The sequence below is a fragment of the Cimex lectularius genome, unplaced genomic scaffold (assembly GCF_000648675.2).
Source record: "Cimex lectularius strain Harlan isolate CLEC.00 unplaced genomic scaffold, Clec_2.1 scaffold107, whole genome shotgun sequence".
Lineage (NCBI taxonomy): Eukaryota > Metazoa > Arthropoda > Insecta > Hemiptera > Cimicidae > Cimex > Cimex lectularius.
Window position 1 is genome coordinate 329,680 of NW_019392698.1, and position 23,882 is coordinate 353,561.

Below are 23,882 nucleotides of genomic sequence, written 5' to 3' on the forward strand. Positions count from 1 at the left end.
CACTCCTACACATTATTGATCTTCTTTCACCAAAAAAAAAAATATTGTGCTTGTAACTAGTTATCAGTAAATAACTTTGATCTGCTTACTTATGCCTGGTATGAGTACGATTAAACGACTTTACGTTGCTTCTTTTTAATTTGAAAATTGTACCTAAAAAAAATAGATATAAAATGTTAAAATATGAATTTCAAACATGAAGTTAATATGAATTTTTAATAATTTGCTTAGGCGTTCTCTTGTGTAGCTTTAAGTTTACACTTTTTAATATCCTTAAGGAGAGCATGAAAAACCTGGTCGATTTGATTGTTATTGATAATTTTGGTCTGACCAATCTAGCATAGGCAGACCACAATGATCAGTTGATCAAATCGCCATGTCCATCATCATGCAGACCAGAGAAATCTCATAGAACCTAGTCAAGTTTTGTAACTTTTACTGAGATGTTAAGCGTAATATTGACTTAATTACAGTACAAAGAAAGAAAATGTACGAAGTGCACCTTTCCAAGAGGAAGATGTACACAAAATTATTGGATAAATGGGCAGAGCCGAGATACAGGGATATGTTGGCCCATCCAATTTCTAACGGGGCACAAACGTTTTAATCTCTTACTTATATAAGCTTGCCAATATGGTGGTTTGCCAAAGGACGCTAACCATACATCCTTCAAAAGTAGCAAATAGCTCAAGTTAAGGCAGCAAATGAAAATAATTATGGAATTGATAAAATCAGACAATTAGAAAAATGCTGTCTGGTAGCATACTGTTCATACATGGGGGGTATCCTAATGATGGACGAAAAAAAGCATCTTAAATAGAGAATTGAAATAAAAAGCGGAACTCATCAGGGCATAGAGGTATCATCCTGAACCTTTTGGCAGTTTCAAAAAAAAAATTAATTTTTTTTATAGTTTAAAAAATATGACCTCAATTTGAATCTTTCCGCATAAACAGAAAACATAAAATAATTTATTATAATGTTAAATAAAATTATATAAGTTAAGATAATAATAATGTATTATTCCAATTTTTAAAAATGTTAGGAATTATTCCAGTTTATAAAAATGTTTAAATATAGAAATATACAATATATAAAATATGACAATATAAAAGCAAAACTAAGAAAACAAAGTAAAAAATTACTTAAGTATTAAACAATAAGTAAAGTAAGAAAATAGCTTAAAAAAGATACTAAATGTTGTCTGATAGAAGGAAATGAAAATTACCTGAAATCAATTCTGCATTTTACACTGAGTAGTTATTCATAGTGAGATATTTGTACTGTCCGTCATGTCATCGTTGTCGAGATTTTCATAGAGAGATTCATTTTCTTCCTTTTGCTCAGGTAACCGAGAGCTTATAACATCCAAATTATTACTCTCATATCCTGTCAATGTAAGAATACTTGTCAGAATTGCCAAAATTTGTTTTTAAAAATTCATTTGGTTTTAGATAAATTAAGAGTTATGAGGTGAATATACATTTTTTCACAGAATGAAATTGTACAAATTGAAAAACAATGAGTTTCAACAATTGCCTGGTAGATAGCTAAACTCATTGTTCCAGCCATAATCTTTAATGTTGTAACTAAATGTTTTTATTTATTAACCGTGTTAATCATCAGAAATAGTTTCAAAATCCGATGAATAGGACATATTCCTTTCTTTCAAATTCACCTTATCCCTGATTTTTTTATATACATCTTATAATATTAAGCCTGGGTAACAATTAAAAATATTCAAAAGAAAATTTGTCCAAGCCAACATCAATATTTTTTAAGAAAATCAACTGAAATATGTAGGATTAAGAAAAATCTAAAGAGTAAAGTTTTGATTATTTATTTACATATTTTACAAGAAATAGTCTCTACAAGTTGATCTGTACATTATTTAAGTAAAGCTTTATTTTTTATAATTATAATGTAAAAATAACAAATTGTTACATTATACGCTTTTACATTTTACTGAATTGTAATTACGTCATTTGGTATAATGCTTTTAATTATTTATTTATTTTTTATAAGCATTTGGTGATCTCAAGTTAAATAACCTTAAATAATAAATGCACAAATTAAAGGTCTAATCAAAACAAGTACGAATATGTATTAAAGACATTTAAATATAATGTGACACTATGAAGAAAAAAAAAAATAAAATCATCAAAAATAATAGTATACAATATTTTATGTAATAAAAAAATATATGAATACTAAAAGAACTATACTTAATAATTTTAATGGTAGCGTTCATCTCTTTTTTTATTCTTACACTTCGCCAACATTAAGCAATTCACAAGGCTTTAACATATAAAATGTTTCAAGTTTAAAAAAAGTACCATCAACAATAATTGCAAGCAGCATCGCTGAACATTTTTTTTTTTTAACATCTGCAATAAAAACTTAAAAATTTTTTTTATTATTTTAAAATCCTTTTTGGTTATCGAAATCTGTCATTAGGAATGAATACAATAAAATGTTCGATAATTTAAAAAGACGGTTGATTTGTTTTTGAATTTAAAATTCATCTGACAAACAATTGCATAATATGACATAATAAATGGCAGTTTTGAAGAACTTTCATGACAATAAAATGACAGTTTTGACACAAAAAAAAAAAAATCATTAGGGACATTAAACCTCTTCTGTTTTCTCATAGATAAGTAAAAAAAATTCTTCAGAAATCCATTTTATAAAATGGATGGAGATTGAGGATTATAAACCCTACTTAAGAGTTAGAAACAAAAACTAAATAAAAAAAAATTTTTTTTTAGAGGAATCGCTTCTAAATCATTGTTTAGCTTCTACATCCTAAAGATATGTCAGTAACATATACAGTAAAAACAGTGCCAAAAAAATTTTTCCAATTATGTTATAAATCATTGAGCAAAAATGTTAAAAGAATAACATGATTGAAACATCTCACTTTTTGTTATCATATAAACGTTTTTTTTTCTAAGATACATTTTTCAAAAATTTCTAAACATTTAATGTATATGGAATTTATGCACTAGTTTAAAATAATTCATTCAAGCGGTACAAACAAATTTTACCGAGCAAACGTTTTGCGTTTTATTTTCAAAAGTTAACATTTGTAAATTAATTGAGAAATTTATCTACACATCACGTTTTCTAATTGGATCCATATAAGAAGCATACTTTTATATTAAATATTAGCAACAATCCTAGTATAAAGGCAAATAGTTTGAACAAATTTTAAACTAGATACACAAAGTTTGCTTTTAAAAAATATAATATCGTTTCATAGCAAATGTGTGCATTAATAAGCTAACATGAAGTAGCAATTTTTATTTTGTATACAAATGATTGAATAAGCCTACTTCGATTAATCAATTTTGAACTATTAAAATTGCCCCTTGGTGTTTAATGTAAAAGTATGCACATTACAATTAAAGCAAAAGTATAAACTTTCTTTTCTATTTAATTGAGTTAATTTTTGAAAATATTTACTTTTTCCGTAAAGTTTGTTTTTCCATTAGTCAAATGGTCTATATTATAATTATTATCTTCATTATCATTATTAGTAACATTATCATCAGTAATTAAATAATATTAGTATTAGTATCATTAACATTATTTAAGCATTCCCTAGGTGATTGTAAATATTTCATTAAAATAGTTTTCTAAATAATCTTTTTAATAATTTGTAATTTTTGTAAAGTTTCAGATTGACACATTTTCAAATATTATACAGGTTAAGAGGAAATACATCGGGAGGTGATTCTACAGTTCATTTGTCGCAAAAAGACAATCATGTTTAATGATTTTTTTTTACACACTTTGTTAAAATAAGTAAAAATACAACTATCATCAAAATTACAATAAACAATCAGAGTAGGCAATGTGACTTTTTATAAATGTAAAAATGTAGCTAACAATTTTAAAATATATTCGAGGAACAGCTCTCTTCGTTCCTGTTTTTGGGAATGAAAAAGACAATTTGATTTTTGATCTAGCATGCCCGAGGAGAAAACGTGTCAGCATTTCGCCGGATTTTCCTCCTCATGAGATTCGTGGCCATCCTGGATTTTAAGATAGTGCAATAAGAAAATATTTCAATTTTGTTCCATTGTTCTTAATAAAGGTGTTATTTTTATTTTTTAAAAAATACAAATGTATACAGAATCTTCTAGCAAAGTAACTAGAATGAACAAATTAATTTAAAAATTAACTATGGGTTTCCACCAGTCTGACCTGGCTTTTCGATCAATCTACTGGGTTGGGGAACAACACTTTTCCACAAAAAATCCTTTGTTTCCCCTTTATTGGGCCCCCTCGCTAGCTTTGCCTGTTCTTGTTCGTTGCCATCATTCACAAAGCCTTCGACCACGGCGTCCAACCTTCAGCACATTCACCTAAGTCGTCAAAGGTCTCTGACACATTAAAGGTGCTTCCTTACAAAAAAAAAATCTTTTTTTCTATCCCATAATGTAAATGATGTTAAAATTACTTTTGTCTAATTTTGGGGGATGTGCGGCCCCAAAATTGAAAACGTGAACAGTTAGTAACGTTATCTAAGCGGTTTTATTTGTCACCAGTGAGCCTTTCATTTTATTTTTAATGAGTATTGTGTTTTCAATTTTTTATTTATTTTTTTTTTTAATTGTGGAAAGTCTCAGTTAATTTTAAACCTCGGCAGAGTGCATTTCTTTTTATTCTGTTTGAATATTAAATTAAAGTAATTTCAACCTTAGCGATGTTCCTGACACGGCAAGATATTTAATTTAATTGTATTGTCATTATTTCTAAACATTTATTGAAATTTATGGCGATTTTTTTTTTTTTTTTTTTGCCCTTGCTACACTGACGGATGATGAATTTTATTCAGAAATATTATAAGTGAATATAATTATAAAAAATTAATTGTAGCCATTTTAAGTAAGTAAATGTCCTTTAAAGTACATACTTTTTGAGAATTTATGAATTAATTGTAAATCAAAAACTATTCATGCACAACTCTTCTTTAATGAACTTATCCATCCAAGTTTTATGCACATTCAAAATTTTTTTGCCAATGAAATTTTGAATCTCCTCCCTCAAGTATTACCGCTTATTAATACACATTCTGTATATGGCTGTGGGGTAAGTAATTTGCCTATTTATACATTTATACGTTGTCAAACTTGGGCATAAATACACTCACTCACTCTCCTAGCTCACTCTCTTTTTCTCCCGCTCTATCTTTCACTCTCCTTTCTATCACAAAAAACACATGTTAAATAATTAGACTTAATTAATTGACTAACATTATTGTAACAAATGTATGATTTTAAAATTTAAAAAACAAAAAATCGATAGTAAATATGTTGTCAGTATGGTACTATACACAGCTATAGTATAAATTGAGGAAATTGTTAATAATGTATAAACTTACAATTTTAATCTTATAATATTAAAGCCCTACAACCAACGTATCAGGATTGTGCTTATTAGTATTTGGAAATCGAATTTTCTCCGATTCAAAATTAACAAATATTCCAAGTGTAATGTCAATCGATTTATCTTAAAAGATGGTTTCACTAGAAGCTTTTACTGCCGGTGATACAATTAATCATTATGAATGTAAAATTAAATTAACATGTCACGTTATGCACAATTCAAGATCAATTTAATTAATTGGATTTTGTGAAATTACATTTGGTCCACAAGTTGATGAAATGTTAACAACAAAATTTGAGAATAATAAAAGAACTGGGGAAAAAAATAGCAAAACCTTGTTAATAAATTCTCAACATTTATGTCCATATTTCCACACTACGATACACTATTAATTAAACAAATTTTTATGGGTCATTACTTTTTAATTAAAACCATTAAATTATGATAGAAGTGTAAAGGGGAAAATATTTGGTGTTGGTAAAATTTATTACCCTACAAAAACATAATTATTATCATTATTTTAAAAAAGAAACTCCTATTTCCAAATACTAAAAGTTAATTGTGTGTAGCTGATTCATTCATAACCTTCAATACAAACATTCTAATAAATCACTTTTTCTAATACTTTTTTACACTTATAACACTAAATTATATCTAAAATATAAAATTTGATTGCAGTATAGTTAAATATTTCAAATATTTCTGTAACAATATTGCAAACATTTGAAGACTTATACTAGATTAACAAATTAGTGATATCTATTTTCTTTTCTTCTATACATCGTTAATAACAAGATATACAAGTCTCAACCACAGATTAATGTTAGGATACATTAGTTCACCTGAAAGATCATTTACGCAAGCTGTCCTTACTACTAGCAAGTGACGTACCAGCACTACTTCCCTGTTCACCAGATTCACCGTTAACGACCCGGCCTCCGGAACGTCTGCCGCTTGAGCCTAACTCTTCAACAGAAGTCGGCGTCGGAGGCGCTGATCTTCCTTTTACCTTTGATAACGCTTTGTCAAGGCGATGAACGAACATGTCTACATCAGATTTCTTCATCCCGATACCAGCAGCAGCGGTGATATAAGGACAAGGAGAGTTACTGTGATGCGCACCCCATCCTAAACATAATACAAAAATTTAATTTGAATCCAATAATAAAAATAATTTTCAAATTCTAAAATGTATTGCCCAAATACTCTCATCTCATAAATTTATTAGTTTTTAATATAATTAACACTAAGAGCTATAATAAACTATAAATATATTTCAGCCTCAACTGAGGGGGAATGTATTCCAAGAAAGAGGCATGCAAAAAAGTTCATTAAAGGACTGCAGAAGTACTAAACCTAGGACGTGTTAGGACTAGTATGATAGCACTGCTGAATGAAAAATGCAAACTTCAGAAGAATACTGTAGACTCAGAGTAGATGAAACAAGCTGTGCAGATATTGCCAGGAAAAGAAACAGCAAAACATCCTTTGTTGGCTTGGCGTGAAGACCTATGCTAGCTGAGATTCCTAATCCTGGGAGAAGAAAATCCTGAAGGATACAGGATGCAAAGCTTTGGCGTTTGATAAAAACAATAAATTGGATACTGCAGTGGCCAAACGGCTTGGACATCTGACTCATATTTCCTTTGCTAGTGGCCCAGGGTTCGAATTTCAGCAGAGCACAGTTTTTTAATGGAATATAGTATGAAAAATGTATTGTAAAGTGGTTTCCCCCAACCGTCCACGACACCCAATAGCAGCTGGACATTAAGCCCTTCTGTATGAGAACAAGCTGTAATTTTTAATGTAAGGCAATACTTTTTATAAACTGAGAGAGTTTTGTACTTATTTATGCTAAGCTGTAAATCTGTTAGGTCACCAACTCAGTAGGAAACAAAGGAATGTTAGGAATAGTTCTAATTAATAACAAAAAGACAGTGAGTTATTTATTAAGGGTAAGGATGGGTTTTGTAACTCTACACCAGAGGAACATTGACAATGGGACTGAGGGGCTGCGTAATGGTAGCTTCCAGGAATTGGGAGGTGTTGTATGTGCATTAGTCGGATGGCTGGGGGTCACAACAAACCCTCGCAAGAAGTGCTTTGACCGTCCGGCTTCAGGAATTAGCTTGGCCTTCACTCCACCCTTGTATTGAGGACCACTACAAAAGGAGTGGATTGGAAAATCAAAGTACTCAGTCCAGTCAATGCACTACTAAAATCCAGTTGGGACACATTAGAGTCCATCCATTCGAGACGAGTCAAATAGAATCGACTGACAAGGAGAGTCCCGAAGCAAGGAGAGTCAACTGACCAGAAGAGAATCCAGAAACCAGAAACAGGGGACTGCAGTGGCCGAGTGGTTAGGGTATTAGACCCGTATTTCCTATAGTATCAGTTCTGGGTTCGAATTCTGGCAGAGCCCATGGTTTTTTAATGGATTATAGTAAGAATAATGTAATGTAAAGCACTTTAACTCCTCGTCCACGACACCCAACAGATAGTTGGATCGATGAGCTGGGCTATCAACCTGCTGGAAACATGAAGTTTTTCGGAGGATCTACGGAAGAGGTCAACACAGGGAAAAAACTTCCGTAGATCCTCCGAAAAACTTCAGATAGTTGGATGTTAAGCCCCCTGTATGACTTCACTTTTCAGTAAAAACCAGTTTAAACCAGAATGATTAGATTTGAACAGCAACTCCCAATATTCAATTAATTGTTTAGTTGTGTGTTTTCGGGGAAAGGGGAGTGTGACAAAAAGGCCAGGGGCAAGACCAGGATTTGAAAGACAACCCAGGGTCTACAAGCCAAGCCTATCACACTGACCAAATCTACTTTAATAAAGTAAATTAAAATAATACCTTCAAAATGGTAGGATGCTACATCTTTATGTTCAGTTCCAGTTATGCATCTTGAGCCTGAGACATATCTTAAAAACAACATCGACCCGAGCAATGATATTCTCTTGGTATCACCACCGGCATTCAACGTTGAAAGTGTCATCGCTGGAAAATTTAAAATTTGTCAATAGCCGGCAAACAATCTTCATACAATAAAATACCCATTGATATCGGATTATTCCGCGTATCGAGAATTCGTTCGCCATGCTTCGCCGCAATTTTTCCTAATTCTTCTTTTAAGTATTTGAACATTTCTTTACGTTCGCAGATTAAATTCTTATATCCGTTGCTTCCCAATGATAGTAGAGTCATAAATACATCTATCACCGGGCTAGCTGATGCTCTACCTATAAACAAAACAAAACATGTAATTTTTTTAAACCAAACTTTTTTTAAAATAATTTATTTACAGTTTGTATGTTCAAAATACAAAAAAAAAAATTTCAAAAATGACCATCAACACTGTCACTCAGTATGAGGGATTAATAGAGAGGAGGTGAGGTCATCGTTGTGACAGGCCTTTCAGAATGGGAAAGTGTGAAGAGGGCTTGCCACTTTTGGAAGTCAGATTGGATTAATTCAATGACAAAACGTTGAGGTTGTTGTGGATATTGGGGGTTAATGATGCAGTAAGTAACTTTGACAATTCATTTAGTAACTTTTGATTGGAATATGCCCTGGATATTGTACCGCTTGGTGGAACTCCACACCTCTCCGTATGTCCAAAGTCGCAGTAATGTCTTAGAAGTTGAGTTTTATCGGTGAAAACAGATTTTAGCCTTAAAAGTTTTAATAGTTGTCTAAGTCTTCTGTTAAGTTGTCTTTTAAGAATTGTGAGGGGATTCCATGTCTGTCTCTTGTCTAAGTATGTGACTCGAGAAGAAGTTCTTCTTAGATAGGATTCAGATTAGAAGACAAAATTGCTGTATCAGATGGTAATGATGGTACTAGGATGTTAGCAGTATAAATAAATTGCTTAAAAAATGAATAGGGATATTGCCAATTTTGTAGTATTTAATTTTCTAGCATTTTTATTTTATTTTTATTATAAATTGCATTAAAATTTATTAGAAATTATTATATTTTTTACTGAAGTAAAATTTAATTAAGGGATTTTGAAAAATAGCCAAATAAAATGTTTTAATTCCATAATTTTGTTTATTGGAGACAATAATTTTTTAAAACAATTAATACTGTTTATAATGTCCTCTGTTAGCTTAAACCTATATGCACTTGTTAGGCATACTGTTAATAAGGTTGTCACTAATTTCATAAGGAATTTCACACCATACAAGCACTCTAATTGTTGCAGGTGGTCAACTGGCTGAGGATGATGATCGAAAAGGCTTCTCTGCAACACATGTGCTCGATGGGATTGAGGTCTGGAGACAATGGGTGAAGGGTCAGATGGGAAATTCGTAAGTTGTCTAAACATTGATGAGCCTGCCTCTATGAGGTCTGGCATTGTCATCCAGAAATCGAAAATCCCTGCCAATGTGATCCCTCGCTTGAGGGATGTATTCCTCAATAATTTCTTGGACATAACGGACTGCAGTGAGGTTGCCTTCAACAATATGGAGTCCAGTGTAAATACCAGCCCACTGTCTCTTGTACATCTTGTACTTCACTTAGGATCTGCCAAGCACTATGGAAAGGGTTTTGTCTTGCAGCAATGGCAATATTTCTGCCCTCCCTTAGTGTTTTAAATGATGAGATTCACTACCAGGTCTCCCATTGGCACTTCCAGTCTCTTGGAATTAAGCTAAAGCCCGGGAGACCATGCTCTGAGAAACGCCAACTGCCTCTGCGGTATCCACTTGCCAGTGACCTCGATTACTCAGTCACACAATAATACTGCAAACTTCTGGTTCAAGGTGATGTTTTTCCAAGGTTAAAGAGAATACAAGTGCATTAAAATGGAGAAAATACAAGAAAAGATGGTTGTTTACAAAATGAGTAATCTTCATGTTTACCATTGTTAAGTAAATCCATTATTAAAAATGAACATTTACAAATTTTTTGTTTTTGATTTGTATTTTCTATTTTGTTCTATCCAACTAACAAGAATATATGTTGATTAATTTAATTAAAATTAATAGAATAAGAATTAAAAATATCCCTAATCATTTGTGAGCAGTTTAGAAAAAAGGATAGGACTAAGAATGCTCCCTTGTGGAACATCTGCATCTGCCCAATGTCTGAGTACTCATTGCTGCTCACCCTCATGCAGTGGTCGGTTAAAAAGGATTCAAGGATAAAATATAAAGAGTAGAAATCGTTATAGAGGATGTCTGGGTGCCAGACCTTTTCAAAAAATCAGGCCAAATACAGGAAATGGTGTCAACTCTGAAACCTTGCTGGATAGTGGAATGGTGATGGATTGTGGTTAAGTGAACAGGACGAATATCTGCAAGGGGATTTGTGGCTCACGAGGAGTACGATTGACTCACCGTCCAGGGCATGGAAGAAAATTCAGGGAAAATGCTCAGGGAAATCTGCCAGAGGAGACCAATCCTAGCTATTGATGTATATTGGATTTTTCCTCATTCAGACCTCCACTTTTTGCACAAGTCTTTGATAATTTCAAGGTTTTCTTGGATGTTGGAGGTTGCTTGGTTCTATGATTCGGGTTAGACGACAAAATTGTGTTATCAGGTGGTAATGATGATACTGGGATGTATAGATTAACATTGAATGGAGAAAAAGATGGGATCAAGAATGCTCCCTTGTGGGACACCTGTATCTGTCTAATATCTGAGTACTCATTGCCGCTCACCCTGGCGCAGTGGTCAGTTAAAAAGGATTCAAGAATAAGTTAATAAAGCTTGGGTAGGAATTGCCTAAGTTTATAAAAGAAGCAGGGATTATCAAAAGCCTGGGCTATATCCAGGAAATAGTGTAAACTCTGAAACCTTGCTGGATCATGGAATGATGGGGTCGGAAGCCGAATTGATGAGAATGATTTTATAAATAATTAGGATATCTACATAGCAATAGTCTTTCAAATGTGTGGTATTTAGTGACTGTACAATTATACAATACAAATTATATAGAAAGTACCAACCAGGATAATTCCGTGAAATTCTTTCCAGCAACCCTTTATCAAAGCCTGAAATAATAGCACCACCGACAGGTACCAATAAATTTTTGTCAGAACTTTGGACAAAAGCGTCTACCCTTCCCTTCCTATAAAATACAAACATTTTGATTATTCCAAGTATTCGTTGAAAAAATAAATAAATTAGACTTACTTTGCAGCTTCTTGTATTAAATGCATAAGACGAGAGCTTTGTAGGCCATAGGCATTGTTGACTAAATGGGGAATATTGTACCGGCTACAGAGGACAGCAATTTGCTCAAGAGAATCAGAAGCGCGTGGAGCGAAACAACTTGTCGTAGACAAAACACACACTATGTTGTTTGAGCCTAATGTTGTCATCTGCGTCTCAAAAGCATTAACATCAGTTCTTAACTCATCTCCGCTCATCACTGGTTCGATTATTATCGGTTGCAGTCCTGGAAAAACAACATGCATGAGAATATATAATTCTGAAGTGCTATAAATCAAATAATCATTTATTATAATTTATAGTCATTGTTTCCATTCTGAAAGTTAAATTATATCTTGTCGTTAAATTTTTTTTCTAATATTCCTACTCAAACTTTTGCTTGATCATATAATACTGAATTTTACAAAGGAAAGGAAAACCGAAGGGAGAATGACAATTCTTTGACTGCACTGATGTCGAAAAACATGTTCAAAGTAAGAATTGAGATGAAATTTTCATCAAACTGCAAAATTATGGGAAAAAATGGAAGAAATTAGTACCAACTTGTTGTTAAATACAGTTGATAGATTTCTGTAATTGGATAAGTAATAACTGAAAAATATGGCACACAACCATAAACATGTGAACTGTAAGACCAAAAAAAATCTTGCCTAGTTAAAATGAAGTTAAAAAAAAAAAAGATTCTTTAAAAATTAATTTGTATTAACTTTGTCATTTACAATTTTTGAAAAAATATAATAGACTGTATTACTTTCCTATGTTCAGATTCACATTTAACATTCATTATAATTCTAAGTAGGCAACTTTTTTTTAATTTCCTAGAGATTTTTAAGTTATTTCTGATTTTGGCCAGCTTATCCTATCCTCACTGTTTTGGTGAGACAGAGACATTTCTCGTCCCACCATCTTCGGTCATTCCACAATTCCTTTAGAAAAAATAAAATAAAAAATAAGATGGTGAAAAGTTGAAATGTCTAAGTCTAACAGACCAAAAAACGAGGATAGGCAGACCAAAATGGTCAAAAATGTCCAAACTTCAACTACTATTTTATGCACATTTTTTGTCGTTGCCGATTATTCTATTTAACTATTTAAGTCTATTTTCTTGATGCTTAGAATTATTAATTTTATTTTCAAAAAGTTTATAGTTCATTTTCTTAGAAAATAATATATATAATGTCCAATCAAACAAAATAAATATGCAAAATTTGGTTGTTACTCATCATTCTGGTTTGTCTATTCATGCTATTTTGGTCTGTCAGATATGTTTCAGCTTCTTGCCAACTTCAGTCAATTCGTGATTTCTTTGGATAAAACCAACATAAGATGGGGAAAAGTCTAAATGCGCCACTTCAATTATCTTTTTACTCATGATTAAATGTGTCTTAAAATAAATTACCTCACTTATTCATTTCTTATTTACATGCACTTTTCAGACATTTTGTTCCAAATACCTATAACTGTTTTTTTAGTTGCTTACAATTATTAATTTTATTTTCACAATTATTCAAATTTATCAAATTTTGTATGTATTTTGTTTGGGGATTGAATTTTGTTGCCTATCCTTACTGTTGGTCTGTCAAGACACGTTTCAGTTTTTCGCCATCTTCAGTCAATTCACATTTACATGAAATCAACATGGTGAAAAATCAAAATGCATGAGACTGATCAAAAAAGCAAGGGCAAAGTGATTATAATGTCCAAACTTCAATTTTTAGTTTTAAAACTACATATAACCACTTAATTACTTATTCACATGCACTTTTTAGACATTTTGTTCTAAATATCTGTTATGCTTTTTTCTAGTTTCTTACAATTAGTCGTTTTATTTTTAAAATGTATGTTTCATTTTCTTAGAAATTAATACAGGCAACTCGAACACAATAAAAATTTGGTCATTCTGAGGTCTGCCTTTCCTCACTTAGTTGGTCTGTCAAACGCATTTTGGCTACTTATCATCTTACGTTTGACTGTGTAATTTTTGTGAAGTCAAGTTTCTTTTATACAGTCGTAATGGGTGGGGTGCATATCACGGTGTTGGTGGATTAAGTCTGTTTTTTTATTGTTTGAAGGCCATATAAGATGGTAAGAAGTCATAACTCATCTAACAGACTAGCCCAGCAAGGATAGGCAAGTGATCGGTCGCCTAAATCTCACAAAATAATTATGACCAAGTACATTGTTGTACCTTTATTGCTAACATTCTAGACAAACCTTTATTCGCATGTGATGGTCCAGTTGTCTCTTGGAGTCTGTTCAATCGGGGATTAACTTTTAATATGTTTATTGTTATAATTTATAAATATTAAACCGCACAAATTACTTGCAACGATAAAAAACTTTTAGATAGAGATTAAACAAATTGTAGAATTTTTGGGTTTAACCTTTTAACGTTAAAAACAAATATTCCAAAAAATGATATATAAATATGAAAACTACCATGGCTTAATGAATTTATGCATGCACCAAAGCAATTTTAAATGAATACAAATAAACACTTAATGAATTTTTAATAGTGAAAATGTTACATTAATAGCAATTAATTATAATTTATGTTAACTTTTTTTTTTAATTAAACAATTGTCCACTTGCTTCACTAATATTGTTATGAGCCAATTTTAAATAACTGTTTATTGACCCTTTTTAAGAATAATTTAAAATGGTAATACACAATACTATTTTATAAGCTGGTCTTTTAGAAAAAAGAAAGCATGCAACAATGCTATATTATAAACCACAATTCTTCAGGATAATTTTGCTTAAGATTTTGCACTCTAAGTTGGGTTTTTCTCTATTTTTGCCCCCTTGTTAAGTTTACGCATTATGTAATATAGAATGCGTAAAAACTAATACCTAAATTAACTGTTATCATGATAAGATGTTTATTGTAACTCTTAAACACACATATATAAAAATAAACTTATAATTATTTATTTACATAAAATTGAAACATTACATGATTATTGTAATTATTGAAGGTAACTTTAAAATAGTATATTTTTATATTTATTTACATATCTTCATAGTGATAAAAGAAAAATAAGGAGAAATTCAAAGCGTTGACTGGGAAAGGTTTAAAAATCAAAATACACAAAATGTAAAAAAAATAAATAATTATATTTCATAAAGTCAACAAAATAACAAAAACGTAAAAAATAAAAGCTTAATATAAATAAAAATATTTTTTAAACAAGAAATACCTGTTCTACTATTAAATACAGTAAAACCCCTCTTCTTAATGGACATATTTACAAAGCCCCAGAAAGAAAGAAAGAGAAAACAATCAGTCCATATCAGACTAATCAATCCCCTCTACAATGGAAATAAACAGTAATGTATTGTTAGCATTTGGGTTTATTTATTAGAAAATTGAAAAATATAAAATATTGTTTAAAACAAATTTTTTTTCAAATATTATTTTAACCCCTTTCTGAACGGGCAACCCTCAGTAATGGACAAACTTCTTCATCGCTTATAGAGGGCTTTCACTGTACCTCTTGCCTCTGTATGGAGATTTATAAAGGATTGCAAAAATAAACTTTCAAGAATAATGAAAGAGACAGAAGCTTTAAACTCCTTTGCTCATGGTTTGCGGTTGGTCACAATAAAATCTTACCAAGATATGTTGTTCCTAGTACCTGGCCTGGTGTTTTCATAATTTTGAATTTCTTTCATAGCTGAGAAATTTCTGTTAACAACTAATTTCAAACATTTGAACAAAAAATTATTTGTTGTAGTCACTCAACCAGAAATAAGTGAACTGGAAGAGTTCTGAATAAGGATAACTGAAAATAGTCTACTTTTGCATGTTAATGTAAGCAGTACGACAGGATGCTGTGGAGGTTATAAAAGTATGTAAATCCAAAAATGCCAACACCTTAACGTTGCTGGCACAATATCGATTTACCATTCAATTTTAAATATGTTAATATATGTGTTTTAAGTTAACTTTTTATTTAATAAATCACTGAGTACTGTATAATCATGCTATCATAATTGTTAATCAAATACCAAAGCAACAGTATCACAGGCAAGGCTTGTTAAGATCAAATACACTCAATGAAAAATATTTGAGTAACTTTTAAATCTAGATTTTATTAGAAATATTGAATGATTTAAATTCAACTGGAACTATAAGGCAAATACTAGCTATGTTTTTNCCAATGGCCTTGCATTCGAACCCAACATACTTACAATTTTTTTTAACACACCAATACTCTGAGGGTTGATATGAGCTCTGCTGTTGTAAACCCCCATAAAAAAAATAAACATTAATGACTTAAAAAATTCAGCAGCACATGGCACAAAAAGTACCACTGTTAAATAAATACATATACCATTATTTAACAATAATATATAATGAATGAAATGCTCTACTATGATTTTTAACTGATATATTTTTGGGTTTGATACGCAATTGTTTTAGTGAACATTTCTGCACCATTGATTTTGCATTACTAGGAGTGTTCATGGGTCGAGTTACGTTATAAAGATAGGCTAAGTAAGTTTAGGGTTAGAAACAAGTTATGTTAGGTTAAGAAGGGTTGTGGTAGAAATGGTATAGGTTAGGTAGGGTTAGGGTTAGAAAGGGATTAGGTTAGATAGGGCTAGAAATGGGTTAGGTTAAGTTAGGTAGAGTTTAGAGATAGATTCAATGTATTTTCTGGAAAGTGAGTGCAAAGTGCAAGTTTTTCATTGTGAGAGCTCCTAAAATCATTTAGGATGATCACTTAATGCACAAAATTCAGATTGCTGCTTATAGCCAGTTGGAGAGTAGAACTAGCCTTTCCAACTATAGGCTAGGTAAGGTTAGGAATAAAAACAGGTTAGGGTTAGAAAGAAGTTTGGTTAAGTTAGATAGGATTAGGACTAAAAACAGGTTTGGTAGGGTTATTGTAGGGGTTAGGGTTAGAAACTTATTTGGTTAGGTTTAGCTAGGGTTAGGGATAAAAACAGGTTAGGGTTAGAAACAAGTTTGGTTAAGTTAGGTAGGATTAGGACTAAAAACAGGTTTGGTTAGGTTATTGTAGGGTTAAGGTTAGGGTTAGAAGCTTTGATTAGGTTAGGTAGGGTTGATAACACATCCATGATAAAATGATGAAGGTGGAGTATGTAGATTCACTTGTTTTAAATGATGGATTACTCAAGATTTGTTGTTCGAATCAATCCAAATGCTCATTATCATGTTGAAGGAGTTCTCTAAACATGAATTGTAAGAGTGAAGCTGCTGATCTACCGCCAACACGACGTTCCAGTGAGAAGCTGATTTTTAATGCCACTCAAACTTGAACGAGTATTACAACACAACTAAATATTGTACTAATAAATACTGTAATTAAATAATTTCAAATAGGTGATTAATTTATATATAAATATTATTTAGAAACATGTTTAAAATAGGGGGTAAATCAAATTCTATTATATTATTTATGCATTAATCTCCATGTTTAACTGTATATTTTTTTATTTCAAATTTCTCAAACCAATCTAGTTCACTCCCTTTGTTGAAACTTTGTAACACTGTTGTATTGAAATTGTGTTTTGTTTCATTTATCTAAATTCCTCAAATCCAGAAAATTTGTTCGACTTAGGCAAGTGTTTTTTAACTCTCATTTTAATTTCTCTGCTTCTTCTTTGTCCTATACATTTAGTATCGCAATCATCAAAATTAAGTTTCTAAACCCTGCTTTTTAACAAGTTGTCACCTTGTCTTTAGGTTCTGAGATGTGAGCACGCACCTCTAAAACCTTCTCATTTAAGAATTTTATATACTTTTTCTGATAGTTCACCAACGTATGGCAAGCAATGAAAACTTAAAAGATTCAATTTTGGTGGAGGGGCTAAGTCTGATTGTTGCTTATTGTAAAATTAATTTTTTTATTATTTTTTCTAGCAACCTACCTCCAATTAATTTAATTCTTCCACTCCTAAGGGTTCACTCTTACCATATCGAGAGACTTCAACTCCTTCAACCTGACGATGACTATTTAATTATCAAAATTCAGATTGTTGTAAACAACAAATCTTGAGTAGATCCATCATTTACAAAAAGTGACACACTCATGATTCAATGTTTTTTCAAGAAAGCACAGGTTTTTCATTATGAGCTCCTACAAATTCCGTCCCTAACTAGATTAGCCAATAATTACAACACCTAAAACTATTGACTGCCAGAAAACTCAAAATTTAATGTTCAGTCACAAAATTTTAAGATTTGTTTATTTTTTAAGATTTGATAGAAAAATGATTAATCTGAAAAAATATTGTCTATTATTTTAGTTGTATCCAACACTCCACCTCTAAGATGTACATAATAATAAAAAAAAGTTATAAAGGGGAAATACATAAAATATTTCATTAGATTTAGTATTGAGATTTCCTTATTGATGTGATGTTGGCTTGGTTTACATCATAATCATGATTAATTACGTAATAAACACCCTTCTTAACAATAAACAATCCCACAGTCAAAATAATTTTAACATTACAAAATTAGTCAATAAGCAATGAACACATTTAAGCATACATGCCAAAATTGTACTACACAAATTAAGAAAAATGTTACAAATATTACCTGCAGTCAGTATACATTTAAAGCACGATTTCTGATCGATTCGAGACCACAATACGAATTTGGCACCCGGCCTGTCTTGCTTTATCGTCAGCATGCACAGGACTAAACTCATCCCTGTTGCCATAGGTACAAGGAAACATCCCGCAGAATTATTTACACCTGAAAATTGTACAAGCCCACTTTGAACATATTATTCATAAATGTAATATGTAATACCACAATTACAATCCATTGCAATTAAAATGAAAAATTGATTTTTTTTTTTTTTAATTAAATTTGTATACCCATAAATCGTAAAGTATCCAGAAGAAGAGCGTTCGCAAGCTTTGTTAACAAACTGGACCCAGCAGCTTTTGGTTGTACTTCACCAATATCACCAGACCTACCAATGCCATGGCCTAATCGGTAATGTCTCCTTGCAACTAGAGCTAAAATATTGTTCAAATTAAATAATTATCATTTCTTTTCATTTCGTCTTCGCACCTGAGGCAAATCTTGCTTCTCTCTCCCCTACACCACTGTTTCCTGGAAAGTTGTTGCTGTCCATCTGAGCCAAATCAGCCAAAAATAATTCAATAGTTGCATCATCCCATCCTTCTTCAGGCCATTTTCTCTGAAAAATTATGTCAATATCAATGAATTGCTTTATATATATNTTTTTTTTGCGTTATGAACTATGCATATTAGCCATGTGACAATTCGTATATGTGTGTTCAAATTTGGGGGGGTTATTGTGAAAAAAGGGCCAGAGGCGACGGTGGGAATCGAACCCACGACCGCGGCGTGAGTCTCTCATGCTAACCACTCGGCTACCGCGGTCCCCAGTGTGTAGTTGGTAGTAAGAAAATCATGTCTGTAAACTGGATAAAGGAGAAGTTTGATTTTCAGTTAATTCAAAGTTTTAAACTGGACATAGGTCCCATGATGCTCAAAATCAACCAAACTACAGGTTTATCACTCTGCGGACCTACTATGTGAAAGGAAAACGAATCAGATATTCACAGAAAGCACAATTCTGGAGTCAAACGAAATTGTTTAAAATTGTACTTACTTGTTAGACTGGACTTGTTTTAAGAAACTCTCGAACAAAAACTGAACCTAAATACTTCCTTCAAAACCACTCTGAAACTAGACTACAATGTAGAACACTTGGCTAACTCAATACAACACAGTATGTGGGACTGCATATTATACATTAGTCCAAGAAGTACTGCAACCTGACGATATAATTTACCCCTACAACTAAGATAACTGATATCCCTCAAACACCGAGCAAGAGCTAGATGACATCGCACTCGATACCCCTCTGATAAAAGACTTTTTAATCATTTGACTAAACATGTATCCAACTAACTTCATAACCTCATTAACCATACTTGATTTACACACAGACACTACTGACAACAAATCACTATGGACTGCTACAACTGAAATCCTCAAATATAAAAGCTCATCCCAACCCCTCTAACAGACAGATGGAAATTGGGCCAAATCCGAAGAGGACAAAGCCCAACACCTCTCTGCAGTATTCAATCCACACCCAAGATCTCCACCATTCTGAAAAAATACTTAAAGAACTTGACAAACCATAACCTCTCTCCCTCCCTACAAAACCATTCTCTCCTGATGAGTCAAGCAGGCCATCCTAAACCTCGCAAAAAAGCAAGCCCAAATTACGACCTAATCACTCACATCATCCTTTCCCAACTACTTAAAAAAGCCATTATCTTTATAACCTACCTATTCAACGCCGTCCTACGCATTTCCCATTTCCCCACCCTTTGGAAATTTTCTTCAGGATGCTCCCAAAATGTAAAAACCTAATCATCTTCCTAGCTCCTTCCAACCCATCAGTCTTGGAAAAGCCCCTATTGATCCACACTCCGAGGAAATTCCTTCAAACTCAATTCCCTATCACCAATTCGGTTTACTTTCCAAGATGCCACTTGACTGCACAACAGCCACATCGCATAATTGACGTTATTTCCACATCCATTGAACTAAACAATATTGCCCAGTTGTGTTCGTTCTTCTTCTACACCAGGCCTTTGGGCTTGGACCAAGTATGGCACTTTGTTGTGTAAACTGAAGAACATCCTACCAGCTACCTATTACCTTATCCTAAGATCCTATCTTAACAAATGTTACTTTCAAGTATCCAACAAAATTTCATTGTCCTCATCCTATTCTAGCAGGTGTTCCACAGGGCAGTGTGCTCGCTCTTTTCTTTTACTTAATTTATACCTCCTACCTACCTATGCAACCTAATCACCCTCACCTTTGCCAATGATACCACAATCTTTTCTCCTGATAAAGATTCCATCACAGCTTCTCCAAAATCACTTACATATCCTCGAATCCTGAGTCTGACAGTGGAGAATCGAGATCAATGAAATAAATTAGCATACATAATATTCCACTAAACAAAAAAATGCTCTCACCAGTATACATTAACGATATGTGCTCTGACTATATATGGACGAATAACTGATGTAGAAACCCCATACACGACTTAAGCGCACAGACTGTACCATATAATTTATCATGCTAAAACAACTATTTGTGAGATGATTTAAATTCATATTGACAAACAAAAGAAACCTTTCCATTGCCCTCCAGGCCCCCATTTGGATATACTTGAACTTTAAGGGACTGCAATTCCAATCCAATTCCAACCTCAATCAAATCCAATCTCTTCAATCTAAAATCCTCAGAACAACAGTCAATGCCCCTTTCTATGTTTACAATCACACCATACCGACCAAAATGTTTCTCTTCTTACTCAACTAGCCTAATCCCGCTACAAAAAGTACCATCCCAGTACTCCACATTACTTAATAATCCTAAAGGTCGCTCCAGACATGTAGGATTCGCTGAATGCCAAGGAAAGGTTCGCCGAATCCTGACTAGTGGGGATGGGTCCACGCCTTGTTCGGCTAATTGTCGGTTTTCTTGTCCGCTTCCAAGTGCACAAATATTCATAAAATAGAACTCAAAAGCATCCACACATTCGGGAATCAACTGAACAGTAATCATCACAATCAACTGTAAGAATTTACTCCTTTTTATTGCTATTTATTTTTCAATAATAAACGATTCCTAACTAGTATATTATGAAGGAACAATTTTGTGTTGTTTCAGTTGGTTAGAGAAGGATAGGCCCAGCTTAACAGTCTTCCTCGATCTGTACAAAGTTGAACTAATAATTTAGAATGTTTTTCTTCCGAATCACTAAAATTGGAATGAGGTTTTCAATGAGTGGAAACGAACCAAAAGTTATATGGGGCAACAGTACTCTGTGACTGATTTATGACTGAGTTCGTAACTAGTAAACGCAGCTGCAGGAATGACAGTTTCACTGTTACATCACAATTGGTAGTAAGCCAAGGACTCTCTCAACTCTTGGCAAATAAAATTCGACGTTTCCGCACAAACTGGGTGGTGGTACAAATGCTGCATGTGTATATATACAGGCACACTGAGAAGAGCATCTCGAGACTTGGCAAATATTCGACGAATACCGCATGTTTGGATCCACCTTAACAGAAGACTGAAGCGTCGGTTGCCTTGCGAAGCAACCTCACTACTTGACATCGGTCTAGAATGATCATTGAATCTCGTTTATTGTATTGATGTACTAACGGTTACCATCAATCAATGGTTGCTGTTCAAGCTTCCATGCTATCGTTAATATTGTTTATATATTAAATATAATGTTTTACTTGTTGCATCGAAGAATGCAGATGTAAAAAAAAAGAATAATTTAAAAAAAACTTACTTGTTCGATCAAAATTCGTATTAGGTTTTCTCTGGACCTTTTCGACGATGCTGCTTGTTGCAAGTAAGTCGAAGGGATGAGTCTTTCGGCTAGAGTGAAACTTTGACTGTTCATTCTAGATTGTTACACGTCCTGGGTTTTTCTGATTAAAAAGGACCGATGACACTTGAGACGACGTAACGGAATTCGTTACCTGTAAAAACACAGACTATCGTAATTAGTGGCCGGTTTTTGGAATTTCGATAATACAAATAAATCGAGAATTTGATTTTTCCGCCTTCGGGGGGAAAAAACCGGACACCGATATAAAACGTCCAACTCGGGGCCCGTTCGCTCAACTTACGCTTTAAAGCCGGATATTGGATCGGGTCTATTCTTGAATTTCGACATTTGATTTAAATTTATCGTCTTGAAAGAGTTGGCCCTTTTTTTTCTCCACCTTTTTCCGTACAAAATAAATCACATTTAACGTATAATATATGTAAACTAGAAAAACGTCAAACGAGAGCTTAACAATTGAAGGCTATCTTACGACTACAGTGCTGCCTTTGTCAATTGATAAACATTTATTATCAACAATATCTTAAAATAAAATATTTCATAATTATTCATTGTTTTATTTCTTTAGAGAAAAATAAATATTATTATTCGTACAGGCCGAATTTCGATCACTCGTCAAAACATGCAATACATATTTAAAAGAAATGCGCCCCTCACTTCAAATTTTCAATTTTTTTTCTTTTATCGCAAAAAAATTTAAATTTATTTCACTAATCTACATTATTTCACCTTAGTTATACTCAAAACGCAATATTTTACATTACAATTCGTTTTATTTCTTTATATAAAAAAATAGATGCCATATTTATACTGTTTGAGTTTGGTAATTTGTTAAACATTTTAAAGATAAAACAGGGGTTTAACCATCCTTCATGTAAAAACCTTAGAAATAAATTTAGTTTTATAAACAAAATAATAGCACTTGCTAAATGTGTCTCACCTAATTGAAGGGTGCCACTCCTTGGTTCCATATAGAGAGCGTATAGGAATGTCACCTGATACAAGAATTATGCTTGAGCATGGTATCTGATTACCAAGTTCCGATTTTTAGAGGCAACAGGGCTGTTCGATTATATATAAATTAAATATAATACTGATATTTTTGTTTACCTAACATGTATTAAGAATGAATTTAGTGACATGAATGTGTAGTATGAGAGGGTTGATGGTTGAATATTGAGTGCCCCATTAGTTATAAATAAGTGTAAAGGGTAATGGAGTAATATCGAGTACTGCACCACCCTAATTAATTGAATGTAAACAGGAAAGAATGTGTTAGAGTATGAATGGGTTTGGATTTAGGAACAGAATGCGTTGTGCGCTGAATAAACCTAGCTGTTGACAGCACCCCTCTGGTCTGCTGGGCATGGACGGTCTTATCCTGCCCCTGGACTGCCAACACCCGGGGTGGGTGATTCTCAAGTCTGCCGGTGATTTATTCCAAATTAAAAAAATCGGAACAGACTGTGAGAAGTGATAGGTGATACGACTCAATTCTGTACATACATTAGTTAAACATTTTTTTTTTATTTTAAAGGTACAACCAGGGGTTTAAGCACCCTTCATGTAAAAACCTTATAAATATAATACTAATAATAATAGCACTTTCTAAATCCACCTAATTGAAGGGTGCCACTCCTTGGCTCCATATAGAGAGGGTATAGGAATGCCACCTAATATAAGAATTGAGCATGGCAGCTAGTATCGGGGGTCCCCTGATCGGCTTCTTGGAGGAAAAAGGAATGTTTTATTGTATATAGTATTGATAGAAGTCCCGTTGTTATTAAGAGTGAATGTATTTATTGGCGTGAATGTGTAGAGTAAGCGGGCCAATAGAGGAATATTGAGTATGTAGGTACGGTGTGTTGAGGAAGGTTGCCA

The 23,882-nt window shown here is 32.7% G+C and overlaps 1 protein-coding gene across 1 annotated transcript; it reads right to left on the bottom strand.

Annotated features, from left to right (window-relative positions):
• LOC106664722 (O-phosphoseryl-tRNA(Sec) selenium transferase) lies at nucleotides 1–22,467 on the bottom strand. Its single transcript, XM_014390687.2, has 12 exons — nucleotides 22,285–22,467; nucleotides 21,942–22,134; nucleotides 18,647–18,776; nucleotides 18,448–18,591; nucleotides 18,164–18,322; nucleotides 11,551–11,815; nucleotides 11,364–11,485; nucleotides 8,461–8,646; nucleotides 8,261–8,404; nucleotides 6,289–6,525; nucleotides 1,229–1,389; nucleotides 1–153 (listed from the first exon to the last, which is right to left on the bottom strand). Exons 2-11 carry the CDS (start codon nucleotides 22,053–22,055, stop codon nucleotides 1,265–1,267), a joined length of 1,626 nt encoding a protein of 541 aa, XP_014246173.1. The 5' UTR covers nucleotides 22,056–22,134; nucleotides 22,285–22,467; the 3' UTR covers nucleotides 1–153; nucleotides 1,229–1,264.
• Nucleotides 22,468–23,882: the final 1,415 nt, after the last annotated feature.

What these genes read in the sequence shown, in the direction of transcription:
- LOC106664722 (XM_014390687.2), bottom strand. Translation starts at nt 22,055, where the DNA reads ATGAACAGTCAAAGTTTCACTCTAGCCGAAAGACTCATCCCTTCGACT. An exon ending in GAATAATCCGATATCAATGG is followed by an intron (nt 8,405 to 8,460) that starts GTATTTTATTGT and finishes TAAATTTTCCAG; the next exon opens with CGATGACACTTTCAACGTTG. An exon ending in TGAACAGGGAAGTAGTGCTG is followed by an intron (nt 1,390 to 6,288) that starts GTACGTCACTTG and finishes TTACATTGACAG; the next exon opens with GATATGAGAGTAATAATTTG.